Below are 13,542 nucleotides of genomic sequence, written 5' to 3'. Positions count from 1 at the left end.
GTTTTTGTGTGTGTGCGTGAATTTGAATTTCGTTCTACATTTTTCTCCCACTCTGTCCAGGATTCTGTATTGTGATCCCTTGCTAGAGCAGTTGGTGGTGGTAGCCATGCACTATCTAGTTGTTCTGAGCTCAGTGAGGTAGAGGTGGTAGTTGAGGTCCATTAGTCCTTTGGACTAATCTTTCCATTGTGCCTTTGGTTTTCTTTATTTCCTCTGCTCCAACCAGAATGGGACCAGTAGATGTATTTTAGATGGCTGCTCTCAGGCTTTTAAGACCCCAGAGCTACTCACCACAGTTGAATGTAGAACATTTGCTTTATAAACTATGTTAAGCCAGTTAAGCTAGATATACCCCAAGACCACGGTCCCCAGCCCTCAGCCTAGTAACTTGGTCCCTCAGGGAGTTTGGATGTGTCTGTGAAGCTTCCATGATTTTGCCGTGGTCAAGTTGTGCTTACTTCTCCAGGATTGTGTACTGTCTCACCCTTCACCAAAGTTACGGTTTATCTATTTTCTAGGTAGTGCTTATCCTTCCCTACCCCTCCCCACCCTTGTAATCCTCAAAGATTGGTTATTTCTGTGTGTAAACCTTTTCGTGAGTTTTTATAATAGTGGTCTTATACAGTATTTGTCCTTTTATGATTGACTTATTTCACTCAGCATAATGCCCTCCAGATTCATCCAAGTTGTGACATGTTTCACAGATTCATCATAATTCTTTATTGTTGCGTAGTATTCCATTATGTGTATGTACCATATTCTGTTTATCCAGTCATCTCTTGATGGGCACTTGGGTTGTTTCCATCTTTTTGCTATTGTAAATAGTGCTACAATGAACATGGGTGTGCATATGTCTATTCATGTGATGGATCTTATTTCTTAGCAGTGGGCTTGCTGGATCGTATGGTATTTGTATTTCTAGCTTTTTAAAGAAGCACCATATCGTTTTCCAAAATGGTTGTATTATTTTGCATTCCCACCAGCAGTGCATAAAAGTTCCAATCTCCTACAACGTCTCCAATGTTTGTTATTTTCTGTTTTTTTTTATTAGTGCCAGTAATGTCAGAGTGAGATGGTATCTCATTGTAGTTTTGATTTGCATTTCTGTAATGGCTAGTGATCACGAGCATATCCTCATTTGTTTGATAGCTGCCAAAAATCTTCTTTGATGAAGTGTCTGTTCATATCCTTTGCTCATTTTTAGTTGTTATTTGTATTTTTGTTGTACAGGTGTTGGATTTTTCTATAGATTAAGGAGATTAGACCTTCGTTGGATTAGTAATAGCCAAATTTTTTTTCCCAGTCTGTAGGTTCTCTTTTTCTTTTTTGGTGAAGTCTTTGGAATTTTTAGAAGATCCCAGTTATGTAGCTTATCTTCTAGTATTTGTATATTGTTAGTTACAGTTTGTATCCTATTTATAACCATATTAGGGCCCCTAGTGTTGACCTTATTTTTCTTCCATGATCTTTATGTTGTTGTTATTAGGTGCCGTCAAGTCACTTCCAACTTGTATCAACCCTATGTATGACAGAATGAAACACTGACTGCTCCTGCTCCACCCTCACAATCATTGTTTGAGCCCATAGTTGCAGCCACTGTGTCAACCCATCTCATTGAAGATCTTCTTCTTTTTCTCTGACCCTTTACTTAACTAAACGTGATACCCTTCTCCAGGGACTAGTCCCTTCTGATAACATGTCCAAAGTATGTGAGATGAACCCTAGACATTCTCACTTCCAAGGAGCACTCTCGCTGTATTTCTTCCAAGACAGACTTGTTCTTTCTTTGGCAGTCCCTGGTTTTTTCGATATTCTTTGCCAACACCATAATTCAAATGCATCAATTCTTTTTCAGTCTTCCTTATTCATTGTCCAGCTTTTGCATGCATGTGTGGCAATTGAAAATATCATGGCTTGGGTCAGGCACACCTTAGTCCTCCAAGTGACATCTTTGCTTTTTAACACTTTAAAGAGGTCTTTTTCGGAAGATTCGCCCTATGCAATACATCATTGATTTCCTGACAGCTGCTTCCATGGGCATTGATTGTGCATCCAAGTAAACTGAAATCCTTGACAACTTCAATCTTTTCTCCATTTACCATAATGTTGCTTATGGGTCCAGGTGTGAGGTGGTTTTCTTTATGTCGAGGTGTAATCCATACTGAAGGCTGTAGTCTTTGACCATCATCAGCAAGTGCTTCAAGTCCTCTTTGCTTTCAGCAAGAAAGGTTGTGTCATGTGCATATTGCAAGTGGTTAATGAGTCTTCCACCAATCCTGACGCCACGTTCTTCTTCATATAGTCCAATTTCTCAGATTATTTGCTCCGCATACAGATTGAATAAGTATGGTGAAAAGATATAATCCTAACACACATCATTCTTGATTTTAAACCACTCAGTATCCCCTTGCTCTGTTCGAATGACTGCCTCTTAGTCTATGTTCACAATTAAGTATTCTGGAATTCTTATTCTTCCCAATGTTATGCATAATTTGTTATGATCCACAGAGTCGAACACCTTTGCATATTCAATAAAACACAATAAACGTCTTTCTGGTATTCTCTCCTTTCAACCAAGACCCATCTGACATCAGCGATGATATCCCTCATTCTACGTCCTCTTCTGAATCCCCCTTAAATTTCTGGCAGTTCATGATTTTTGTAGTTTTTGGTTTTATATTTAGGTTTTTGATCCATTTTGAATTAGTTTTTGTGTATGGTGAGAGGTATGGGTCTTGTTTCATTTTTTTACAGATGGGCATCCAGTTTTGCCAGCACTATTTGTTAAAAAAGACTGTCTTTTCTCCATTTAATGAACTTTGGGCCTTTGTCAAATATCAGGTGGCTGTAGGTAGATGAATTTACATCTGGGTTCTTGATTCTGTTCCATTGGTCAGCATGTCTGTCGTTGTAACAGTACCAGGCTGTTTTGACTACCATAGCTGTATAGTAGGTTCTGAGGTCAAGTAGTGTGAGGGCCCCTACTTTGTTCTTCTTCAATGATGATTTACTTATTCGGGGCCTCCCATGTAAAGTTAATGGTTAGTTTTTTTCATCTTGTTAAAGAATGCTGTTGGTATTTGAATCGGGATTGCATTGTATTTGTAGATTGCTTTGGGTAGAATTGACATTTTCCCGATGTTGAGTTTACCTGTACATGAGCATGGTATGTCGGTCTCCCTAGGTTTCTTGCAGTCATGTTTTGTAGTTTTCTTTGTATAGTTCTTTTATGGCCTTGGTTAGATTTATTCATAAGTATTTTATTTATTTAGGGGCTATTACAAATGGTATTGCTTTCCTGATTTCCTTTTTTGTAGTTCTCTTTATTGGTTTTATAGGAATCCAACTGATTTTTGTATGTTTATATTGCACCCTTATACTCTGCTGAATCTATTAGTTCCAGTAGTTTTCTTGTGGAGTCTTTAGGGTTCTCTATGTATAGTATCATATCATCTGTGAATAGGGATAGTTTTACTGCTTTCTTACCAATTCGGATGCCCTTTATTTCTTTTTCTTGTTTTACTGCTCTAGCTAGGACTTCAAGCACAATGTTAAATAGTGGTGGTGATAAAGGGCATCCTTGTATTGTTTCTGTTCTCAGGGGTAATGTTTTTAGCATCTCTTCATTGAGAATGATATTGGCTGTTGGTTTTGTATAGATGCCCTTCATTATGTTGAGGAATTTCCCTTCTATTCCTATTTTATTGAGGCTTTTTATCAGGAATCGGCTTTATTGAATGCCTTTTCTGCACCGATTGAGAAGAGCACGTGATTTTTTTTTCTTTTGTTTTATTTATGTGGTGGATTATGTTGATTGATTTTCTAACATTGAACCATCCTTGCATAACTGGTATGAATCCCACTTGGTTGTTGGATTTTTTTTTTTTTTTTTGGTATGATGCTGAATTCTATTGGATAGGATTTTGTTGAGAATTTTGCATCTATATTCATAAGAGATATTGGTCTGTCATTTTCCTTTTTTGTGAAGCCTGCCTGGTTTTGGTATCAGGGTTATGCTGGCTTCATAGAATGAATTTGGAAATATCCCATCCTTTTCCATGGTATGAAATATTTTGAGTAGTACTGGTGTGATCCTGTCTCTGAATGTTTGGTAGAATTCTCCAGTGAAGCCATCTGGGCCAGGACTTTTTTTTTTTTTTTTGGTTGGGAGGTTTTTTTGTTTTTGTTTTTTTAATCTCTTCTCTTGTTATGAGTCTGCTCAGATATTCTACCTCAGTTTGTATTAATTTAGGTAGACAGTGTGTTTCTAGAAATTTGTTCATTTCCTCTAAGTTTTCAAAGTTGTTGGAGTATAGTTTTTCATAGTACTCTGTTATGATCCTTTTTATTTTAGTTGGGTCTGTTGTAATGTCTCCCATTTCATTTCTTGTTTGGGTTATCTGGGTTCTATCCTGTTTTTCTTCTGTCAGTTGGGCCAGTGGTTTGTCGATTTTGCTGATTCTTTCAAAGAACCAACTTTTGGTTTTATTGCTTCTTTCTATTGCTTTTCTGTTCTCTATTTCATTTATTTCTGCTCTAATCATTATTATTTCCTTTCTTCTGGTGGCTGTGGACTTCTTTTGCCATTTTCTTTGTATTTGTCTGAGTTGTAGGGCTAAAATTTTGATTTTGTCCCTTTCTTCATTTTTGATGTGTGGGTCTCTTGCTAATTGCTGTGAATTGACCTCTGTCTTAGTTATCTAGTGCTGCTATAACAGAAATACCACAAGTGGATGGCTTTAACAAAGAGAAATTTATTCTCTCACACTGTAGGAAGCTAGAAGTCTGAATTCAGGGAGCCAGTTCTAGGGGAAGGATTTCTCTTTCTGCTGACTCTGGGGGAAGGTCCTTGTCGTCAATCTTCCCCAGTTGAGGAGCTTCTCAGAACAGGGACCCCAGGTCTAAAGGATGCACTATTCTCCTGGTTCATTTTTCTTGGTGGTATGAGGTCCCCTGTCTCTCTACCCACTTCTCTCTTTTATATCTCCAGAGAGATTGATTTAAGACACAACCTGATGTTGTAGATTGAGTTCTGCCTCATTAACATAACTGCCTCTAATCCTGCCTCATTAACACCACAGAGGTAGGATTTGCAACACATAGGAAGATCACAGCAGATGACAAATGGTGGACAATCACACAATACTGGAAGTCATGGCATAGCTAAGTTGACATACATTTTGGAGGGACACGGTTCAATCTGTAACAACCTCAGAGCACTGCCTTTGCTGTCTCAAAGGGTTTTGTGTGATGTGTTTTCATTCTCATTTGATTCTAGAAATTTTTTTATTCTATCTTTGATTTCTTCTATTACCCAATGATTTTTAGCAAAGGGTTATTCAGTTTCCATGTTTTTTATTTTTTTTTTTTTCCTTGCTATTCCTGTTAATTTCTACTTTCAGAGAAGGTGCTTTACGTTATCTCAATCTTTTGGATTTTGGTGAGGGTTGCTTTGTGGCCTAATACGCGGTCTATTCTAGAGAACGTTCCATGGGCATAGAAAAAGAATGTATACTTTGCTGCTATTGGGCAGAGTGTTTGATACATGTCTATGAGGTCAAGATAGCGATTCTGGCCTTTAGATCTTCTGTACCTTTGCTAAGTTTCTTTTTAAGTGTTCTGTCCTTTACTGAGAGTGATGTGTCCAAGTCTCCTGCTATTATTGTGGCACTGTCATTTTCTTTTTTCAGTGCTGTTAGAGTTTGTTTTATGTATTTTGGAGCCTTGTCATTGGATGCATAGATATTTATTATGGTTATGTCATCATAGAGAATTGTCTCTTTAATCATTATATAATGTCCTTCCTTGTCTTTTATGGTGGATTTTGCCTTAAAGTCTATTTTATATGAGATTAGCATTGCTACTTCTGCTCTTTTTTGTTTTCTGTTTGCTTGATTTTTTTTTCCCATCCTTTGATTTTTAATACATTTGTGTCTTTGTGTCTAAGGTGTGTCTCTTGTAGACAACACATTGATGAGTCCTGGTTGTTTGTCCATCCTGTCACTGTTTGTCTCTTTATGGGTGAATTTAAGCTATTTACGTTCAGTGTGATTATCCGCAGGTGTGAGTTTGTTGCTGTCATTTTATAGTTTTTTGTGTGTGTGTGTGTGGTGATGAAGTTTTCTTTGTTTCTCTTACTCTCCTGTCCTGAATTTTTTTTGTTTGTGGATTTTCTTTTTTTTTCTTTAGTTTTTGTGTTTACTTACCAAAAAAAAAAAAAACAAACCCATTGCCATTGAGTCAATTGTGACTCATAACGACCCTATAGGAAAGAGTAGAACTGCCCCGTAGAGTTCTCAAGCAGCGCCTGGTGGATTCAAACTTCTGACCTTTTGGTTGGCAGCTGTAACACTTAACCACTATGCCACCTGGATTTATATTTTTCTTCTTTATTTTGATGAGTAGATTTTTTAACGTTCTTTTTGGTTACCTTGGAATTTACCCCTGTCTTCCTAAGTTTGAACCAGTCTTTTATTACTTGCTATCACCTGAACTTCCTCTCCATTTGAAAGTTCTGCACCCACACTGTTTATTCCCTCTTTTATTGTTCTGATGTTGTTGTCATTTACAAATTAACCTCTCTGGCTCCTTGTTGTAAATCCTTTAGTTTTGTTTTATCCTTGAGAGTTCATTACCTAGGCTGGTATCTTGCTGATGCTGTCCTGTGTCCTAGATTCAGGTTGTTGTCTGGTTTTTAATTGAAGGGCTGTCTTTAATAATTCTTGTAAGTTTGGTTTGGTTTTTACACATTCCCTTAATTTCTGTTTATCTGGAAATGTTCTAATTTTGCCATTATATCTGAGTGAGAGTTTTGTAGGATATATTATTCTTGGCTGGCAATTTTTTTTCTTTCAGTATTTTATGTATTTCGTCCCATTGCCTTCTTACCTATATGGTTTCTGCCAAGTAATCAGAGCTTAGTCTTATGGTTTCCCCTTTGTATGTCATTTTCATTTTTCTCGAGCTGCTCTCAAGATTCTTTTTTTGTCTTTGCCTTTGGTGAATGTGATTATGATGTGTATTAGTGACTTTCTTTTCGGGTCTGTTCTATATGGGGTTTGTTGAGCTTCTTGGAGGGTCAGCTTTTCATCTTTCATGATATCAGGGAATTTTTCTGTCAGCAAATCTTCAATGATCCTATCTGTATTTTCCACTTTCTCCCCCATTCTGGAACTCTGATCATGCATAAATTTTTGCTTTTGATCATATCGCAGATGGTTCTCTGGGTTTCTTCATTCTTTTCTCTGATTTTTCCTCAAATAAAGTGGCATCCATGGAATTGTCTTCGATTTTGTGATTCTGTCTTTCATTGTTTCAAATTTGCTCCCAAAACTTTCTCTTGTGTTGTCCATTTCTGAAATTTTGTTTTTTATCTTTTGGATTTCTAGTTGCTGTTTTTGTGTGATTTCTAATTGTTTATTTTGACATTTTGTTCTTGTATTATTTTCCTGACTTCCTCTATTGCTTTGTCTTTGTTTTCCTTGATTTTGACTATGTTTTGAGTGGGTTTTGTCTGTGTTTTCCATGATTTTGTCTGTGTTTTCCTTGATCTTTTTCCTAGTCCCTTGGACAGCCCTGAATATTAGACTTTTGCATTCCCTATCAGATAGTTGCAGTGCCTTTTCTTCTGATAGAAGATCACCTGGTGCTTTATTTTGGTCACTTACTGCAGCCATCTTGTCCCATTTTTTGGTATGTTTTGATATTGTCTTCTGTCTCCAAGGCATTCAGGTATTATTTTCTTTATTTATTGATTGTAGCTTTGTTTTGTCTTGCTTTTTTGATTGGTTTGGTTATGTCTGGGCGAGCGGGCTGGTTGTGCTTTGTTACCTACTTGTCTGCAAGCACAATAGTTCTCACCACCTTCTCTGAATGTGCAGAGCTGGTTGCTCAGCTATGGTGCAGCAGGGCAAGTTCAGCAGGGGCAAGGGGCGTAGATGGGTCATTTGTCTGTGGTGTGAACTGGGCCAGGGCTGGGGGCTGGATTAGGGCCTGTGGCAGGGCAGGCTGGTTCCCCTCAGGGCTATGGAGTGTAGCAAGGCTGGGCCTGAGCCAGTGCGGAGAGGTCTGGGTGTCTGGGCCAGTTCTGCTCGGGGTCGTGGAGCTTGGCGAGGTGGGTGCTAAGCTGGTGGGTTGGAATCTGGGGGTCTGAGTCTGTTCCAATTGGGGCTGCAAAGTGCAGTGAGGTGGGGGCTGAGCTGGCTGGGAGTGATCTGGGGGTCCAGGGAAGTTCCCTTGGGGCTACGGAGCTCAGTGACATGGAGGCTGAGCCAGCTGGGAGGGGCCTGAGGATCTAGCCTCGTTCTCCTTGGGGCCACAGAGCATGGCTACACAGGGGCTGAGCTGGGCAGTGGGGGTTTGGGGGTCTACGCTCTTTCTTCTTGGGGCTGTGGAGTGTGGCATCGTGGGGGCCAAACTGGCCAGAAGGGGTTTGGGGTCTGGTCAGTAGGGCCGAGGAGAGAGGTGGTAGTGGGGGGGAGTCAGGGGCAGAGAGGGCTTGATGGAGGAGTGCAATAAGGTGGGTGAGTACTGTAGTTTTGCTGGGATGGGGTGGTTCTTGCCTCTATTCACCGGAGGGGTGGGGGTTGTAGGAGTGTGCTCCTATATTTGCCAAGTGAAAAAAGCTGTGCTCCTCCTTGAGTTGCAGCCAGCAAACATGGTCTTACTTAGCCCTGGGTATGTCTGCACCACACCTCTACCTTCTATTGGGAATTCCGTGGAGGTGCCTCTCTGTGTGCTGGGTTGTTGGCTTTATTCCAAGGTGGGCATGCTGAGTCATGTCATTTGGCCAGGAACCTCCACTCTATCTCTACTTCTTTGACATTTTCCACCAGTTTCTTCTCAGTGGCTTCTGACCTAATGCTTTATCCCTTCATTTAAGTAAGGTTCTTGGTTCCGTGGTTGATGTCTGTATCTGTTTTACTTGGTTTTTTGGGTCTTTGTTGCAGCAAGATGGTTTAGTGCATCTGACTAGTCTGCCATCTTGGCTCTGCCTCCCTCTCTTCATGTTTTGAAGAGGAGGAGACTGAGTCTCATAAAAAAAAGAAATCTAAACCACAACTACTAAATGTGGGGACTGGAATCCAGGCCTTAGGTCTCCAAATTAAAAGTTTATTCCATACCCTGCCTCCCAGGGCTCTTTGAACAGAACACAACCCCAACAAGGAGACAGGTCTTTCTTATGCAGAAGGCCCTCAGAGGAACCCTCAATTCTTCTTCTTTGTGGAAGAGCCCATGGAAGGCCCCAATGTCATTGTATCCTTCACCGTCATGCTACAATGTTTGCTGGCGACAGACAAGGAAATTCCACTAAACTTCCAGGTGTTCAAGGTAAATGTGGCCTGCTTCGGGGCTTGCACTTTGGGTATATTTGTGTATGCCGTAGGCTGGGGAAGGCACACTTGTAGTCACACAGAGCTTTGACTCTTGAGGAAGTAACTAGATGTAGGAACAGCTGAGGAATTACTTACACTAAGTATTTGAGCCTAGTGGCAGCAATGCAGAGCAATTGCGCTGGTGGTGTCCAGCTGGTTGCCATCTCGCCTGGTTCTGTCCACCTTCCAAGCTACCTTCTCTGGACTTCCCTTGACTCTGTGAGCTATTCTTTCAATAACTGCCTTTCTGGCCACCCCAGCTTGGGTTGGTTTCCCTTGCTGTAAGCCAAGAATCCCAACTGGCTTCTAAAAGAAGCTTTGTTCTCAGAGTCTCCCAATTCTCACCCTAAGAAGAACAAGAAGCTGGAACCAGGGAGCCTGGAGCCAGAAAAAAGGTATTGGGAAGGGCAGAGAAAGAATTGAGGCACCTGATCTGGCCAGAAGGATGGAAGAGGCACCAGATGGGACTACTAGAAATTCCCAGCCACCTCTTCCTTTTCCCGAAGCCCACAGAGGTTTCCTGGGCTGCCCCATTGTACCACTCCTGGGGTACCGTTCACATGGTTTCTCTGAGACCTGTGCCCCAGCCCTAGGCAGCATCACAGCTTTGTGTTAATTGATTTTCCCAAAGTCTTTACAGTTCAGGAGCCCTATCAAGATTGTAATCGTATCCATTTTTTAAATGCCGCCAAGCCCATTTCTCTACTTTTCAGGCAGTGATGTAGTCTTTCTTAGCTGCTCACTCAGCCAAAGGGGCACTCAGAACCAAGATCACCTCAGGCTCCCTGCAGTGCCCAGCAAATCTTGCAAGATTCAGATCAAGTTAAACACCAAAGACAGTCCAGACATTGACAACTCAGGAGACATTAGGGTTCCTTTTACAGGTCAGCTGAGAAACAGATGATGTGTACTCCAGCTGCCAGGCTGTCAGAAGTTGCCTGGCCTCTAGTGGTGTTTGTGAGTACAGAGCTGGCCCAGTGTCTCAGCCCTGGAGTGGTCCACAATGGCTGTAGGAGCACTGTTCTGCCTTACATCAAACCAGACACCAAACACAGGAGAAGACAGGACAGTGACAAAGGACAAGAGTCAGCCAACTATTTCATCCTCACCCCAAAGACCCTGATCCAAAGATCCCTACCTCCTTGCCAGCTCACCTCTGGGCTCCAGAGAAGCCTCCCTGGGTGAATCACCTGGTAGGTGAATACACCTGATAGGGCCCAGGAGCAGCAGTGGAAAAGAAGACAAAACTTACATCAACTTTGGAAGACAGAAGCTGGTAGTAACAACAACAGCGAAAAAAACAGCTGCTGGTCATGTAAGCTTCACAGACACATCCAAACTCCCTGAGGGATTGAATTACTGGGCTGGGGGCTGTGGTGGGGACCATGGTCTTGGCGAACATCTAGCTCAATTGGCATAACATAGTTTATAAAGGAAATGCTGTACATTCTACTTTGGTGAGTAGCATCTGGGGTCTTAAAAGCTTGTGAGTGGCCATCTAAGATTCTCCACTGGTCTCACCCGACTGGGAGCAAGATATAGTGAAGAAAACTAAAGACACAATGGAAAGATCAGTCCAAAGGACTAATGGAACATGGCCTCCACCAGATTGAGCCCAGTACAACTACATGGTGCCCAGCTACCATCACTGATTGCTCTTGAAATAGAGAAAATACATTTTCTGTAGTGTTTTAGTATTAAAGTAAGAAAGAATATATTTTCTAGTTTAGCTGTATAAGCCGTGATTAAAATCTTTAGTCTTTAAAAACATCGATTATTTGCTCTGGAATCTGTCTCACGATTGTTCCATTGTAGAAAAACAAATTCCAGTGTAGAAAAACAAGGTAATCAAGATTTTTGTTGTTGATAAAGCCATGTTTCTCTCCAAGGTGACCAAAAAAATGAGCGATACCATCAGGATCCGAGATAATTGAGCAAAACCCGGACCCATCCAGTGACCGAAACCAGGATGGCATAAAGAGGCCTGCAAGACGTCAACAATAAGTCACTTCATCCTTATGTCCCCTTCAAAGAAGAATCAATATTCCTGGGAATTTCTAAACCCTGACCCTCTCCCTATAAAACCCTTTTGTAGCCCTCTCAGGGCAGACAGAATCTGGGGGAAACTTTGCCCCCTCTGTCTCTTGAATACGGTGTTCAATAAAGCCCTCTTGCTGCTTACCTCCTCCTGTCTCACTATTGGCTTGCAGCAGGTGGCTTGAATCCACAATTTGCGGTAACACTCTGACAGTGATCATAATAGAGGGTCCCAGACAGAGCTGGAGAAAAACACAGAACAAAATTATAACTCACAAAAAAGACCAGACTTACTGGCCTGACAGTCTGGAGAAACCCTGAGAGTATGACCCCTGGATACCCTTTTAGCTCAGTAATGAAGTCACTCCTGAGGTTCACCCTTCATCGAAAGATTAGACAGGCCAATAAAACAAAATGAGACTAAAGGGGCACACCTGCCCAGGGGCAAGGACTAGAAGGCAGGAGGGGACAGGAAAGCTAGTGACTGAGAACCCAAGGTCGAGAAGGGAGAGTGTTGACATGTCGTAGGGTTGGTAACCAATGTCACAAAACAATATGTGTACTGTTTAATGAGAAGCTAGTTTGTCCTGTAAACCTTCATCTAAAGTACAATAAAGAAAAACTTGTTGCTGCCAAGTCGATTCTGACTTACAGTGACTGCCATGGATTGAATTGTGTCTCGCCAAAAATATCTATCAATTTGACTGGGCCATGATTTCCAGTATTGTATGGTTGTCCTCCATTTTGTGATTGTAATTTAATGTAAAGAGGATTAGGGTGCGATGTAACACCCTAGCTCAGGTCACATCCCTGATCCAAAGCAAAAGGAGTTTCCATGGGGTGTAGCCTGCACCACCTTTTATCTCTCAAGAGATAAAGAGAAAAGGGAAGCAAGCAGGGAGTTGGGACCTCATACCACCAAGAAAACAGAGCTGGGAGCAGAGCACATATTTTGGACCTGAGGTTCCTGTGCTAAGATGTTCCCAGGCCAAGGGAAGACTGATGACGAGGACCTTCCTCCAGAGCCGACAAAGAGAGAAAGCCTCCTCCTGGAGCCGGCACCCTGAATTTGGACTTGTAGCGTACTAAACTGTGAGAGAATAAATTTGTCTTTGTTAAAGCCATCCACTTGTGGTATTTCTGTTAAAGCAGCACTAGATGAATAAGACAGTGACTCTATAGGACAGAGTAGAACTGCTCCATAGGGTTTCCAAGGAGCAGCTGGTAAATTATAACTGCTGACCTTTTGGTTAGCAGCCTGAGTGGGGCTTAATTACACAGGAAGCAACACAGCTTGCTCTATTCCTGCTTCTGTTCCTTAAACTGCTGAGCCTCAGTTTCTGCATCCATAAAAAAGGGAGCCTAAAGTCAGCTTGCAGGGTCATTGTGAGGATACAACATGTTACAGGGAAGTGCTTTGCAAACTGTGAGGTGGCTTAAAAATGTGGCTGCATCCTCAGTGCTTCCCCTGGAAGTGGAAAGGCAGATATTTCCCCACTCATACACACCTGCATTCCCTACCAATACCAGGGGTCCTAGGGCAAATGTCCATCATATTTTCTAGTGATCTGATGGGATAAAACAGTTTTACTTCTCATTGGAGTCCTCGATGTTGGAAAATTCACATTTGATCCCAGTTCCATCTTAGCTTCAGTCCTTGTCAATGTCTCACTTTTCCCTTCAACTTTTATCATCATACCTGTGAACTGTAATGTTGCCTTGCTGAGCTGACAAGGCAGAGCCTCCTCGTCTCAGACACCGTCTTCCCCTCGTCTGGTTCCTTCCTCTTGCTGCATCTATGACTGGTTAAGTTTCCTTTCTTACAGCTTCTTACAGGGAATGAGTCATCTGCCCACTCACCCCAAGATGTGTAGGGAGCAGGCTAAGTGCCCACATGGGAAGAGGAAATGGGGGCCCTGAGCCAGGCTTCTCTGATTTGCTCGCCATCTTGTTTGGGTTTGTGTAACTGAGCCTACCTTTCCTCCACTTCCCCACAGGTTGACTGCTAGGTATGGTTCATCATCACCCTCAGCTCTCAGCTGGGCTTCTCAAATCTTTGTTGTTGTCTGCTGGTAAAGCGTTATGCCTCTTCCAACATCTGTGACCTTCACATGTCTCTTGCTATTCAGTG

At 41.7% G+C, this 13,542-nt stretch overlaps 1 protein-coding gene across 1 annotated transcript in view; it reads left to right on the top strand.

The window, feature by feature from the left end:
- CAPN13 (calpain 13) overlaps positions 1-13,542 on the top strand; it is a 114,385-nt gene that overhangs the window by 83,506 nt on the left and 17,337 nt on the right. The window contains 1 exon segment of the mRNA XM_049904030.1: positions 9,191-9,330. Within this exon segment, the coding sequence (XP_049759987.1) occupies positions 9,191-9,330 (140 nt within the window).

The sequence above is a fragment of the Elephas maximus genome, chromosome 12 (genome assembly GCF_024166365.1).
Source record: "Elephas maximus indicus isolate mEleMax1 chromosome 12, mEleMax1 primary haplotype, whole genome shotgun sequence".
Lineage (NCBI taxonomy): Eukaryota > Metazoa > Chordata > Mammalia > Proboscidea > Elephantidae > Elephas > Elephas maximus.
Note: the sequence above shows the minus strand (reverse complement) of the source record. Positions and strands in the feature narration are given on the sequence as shown.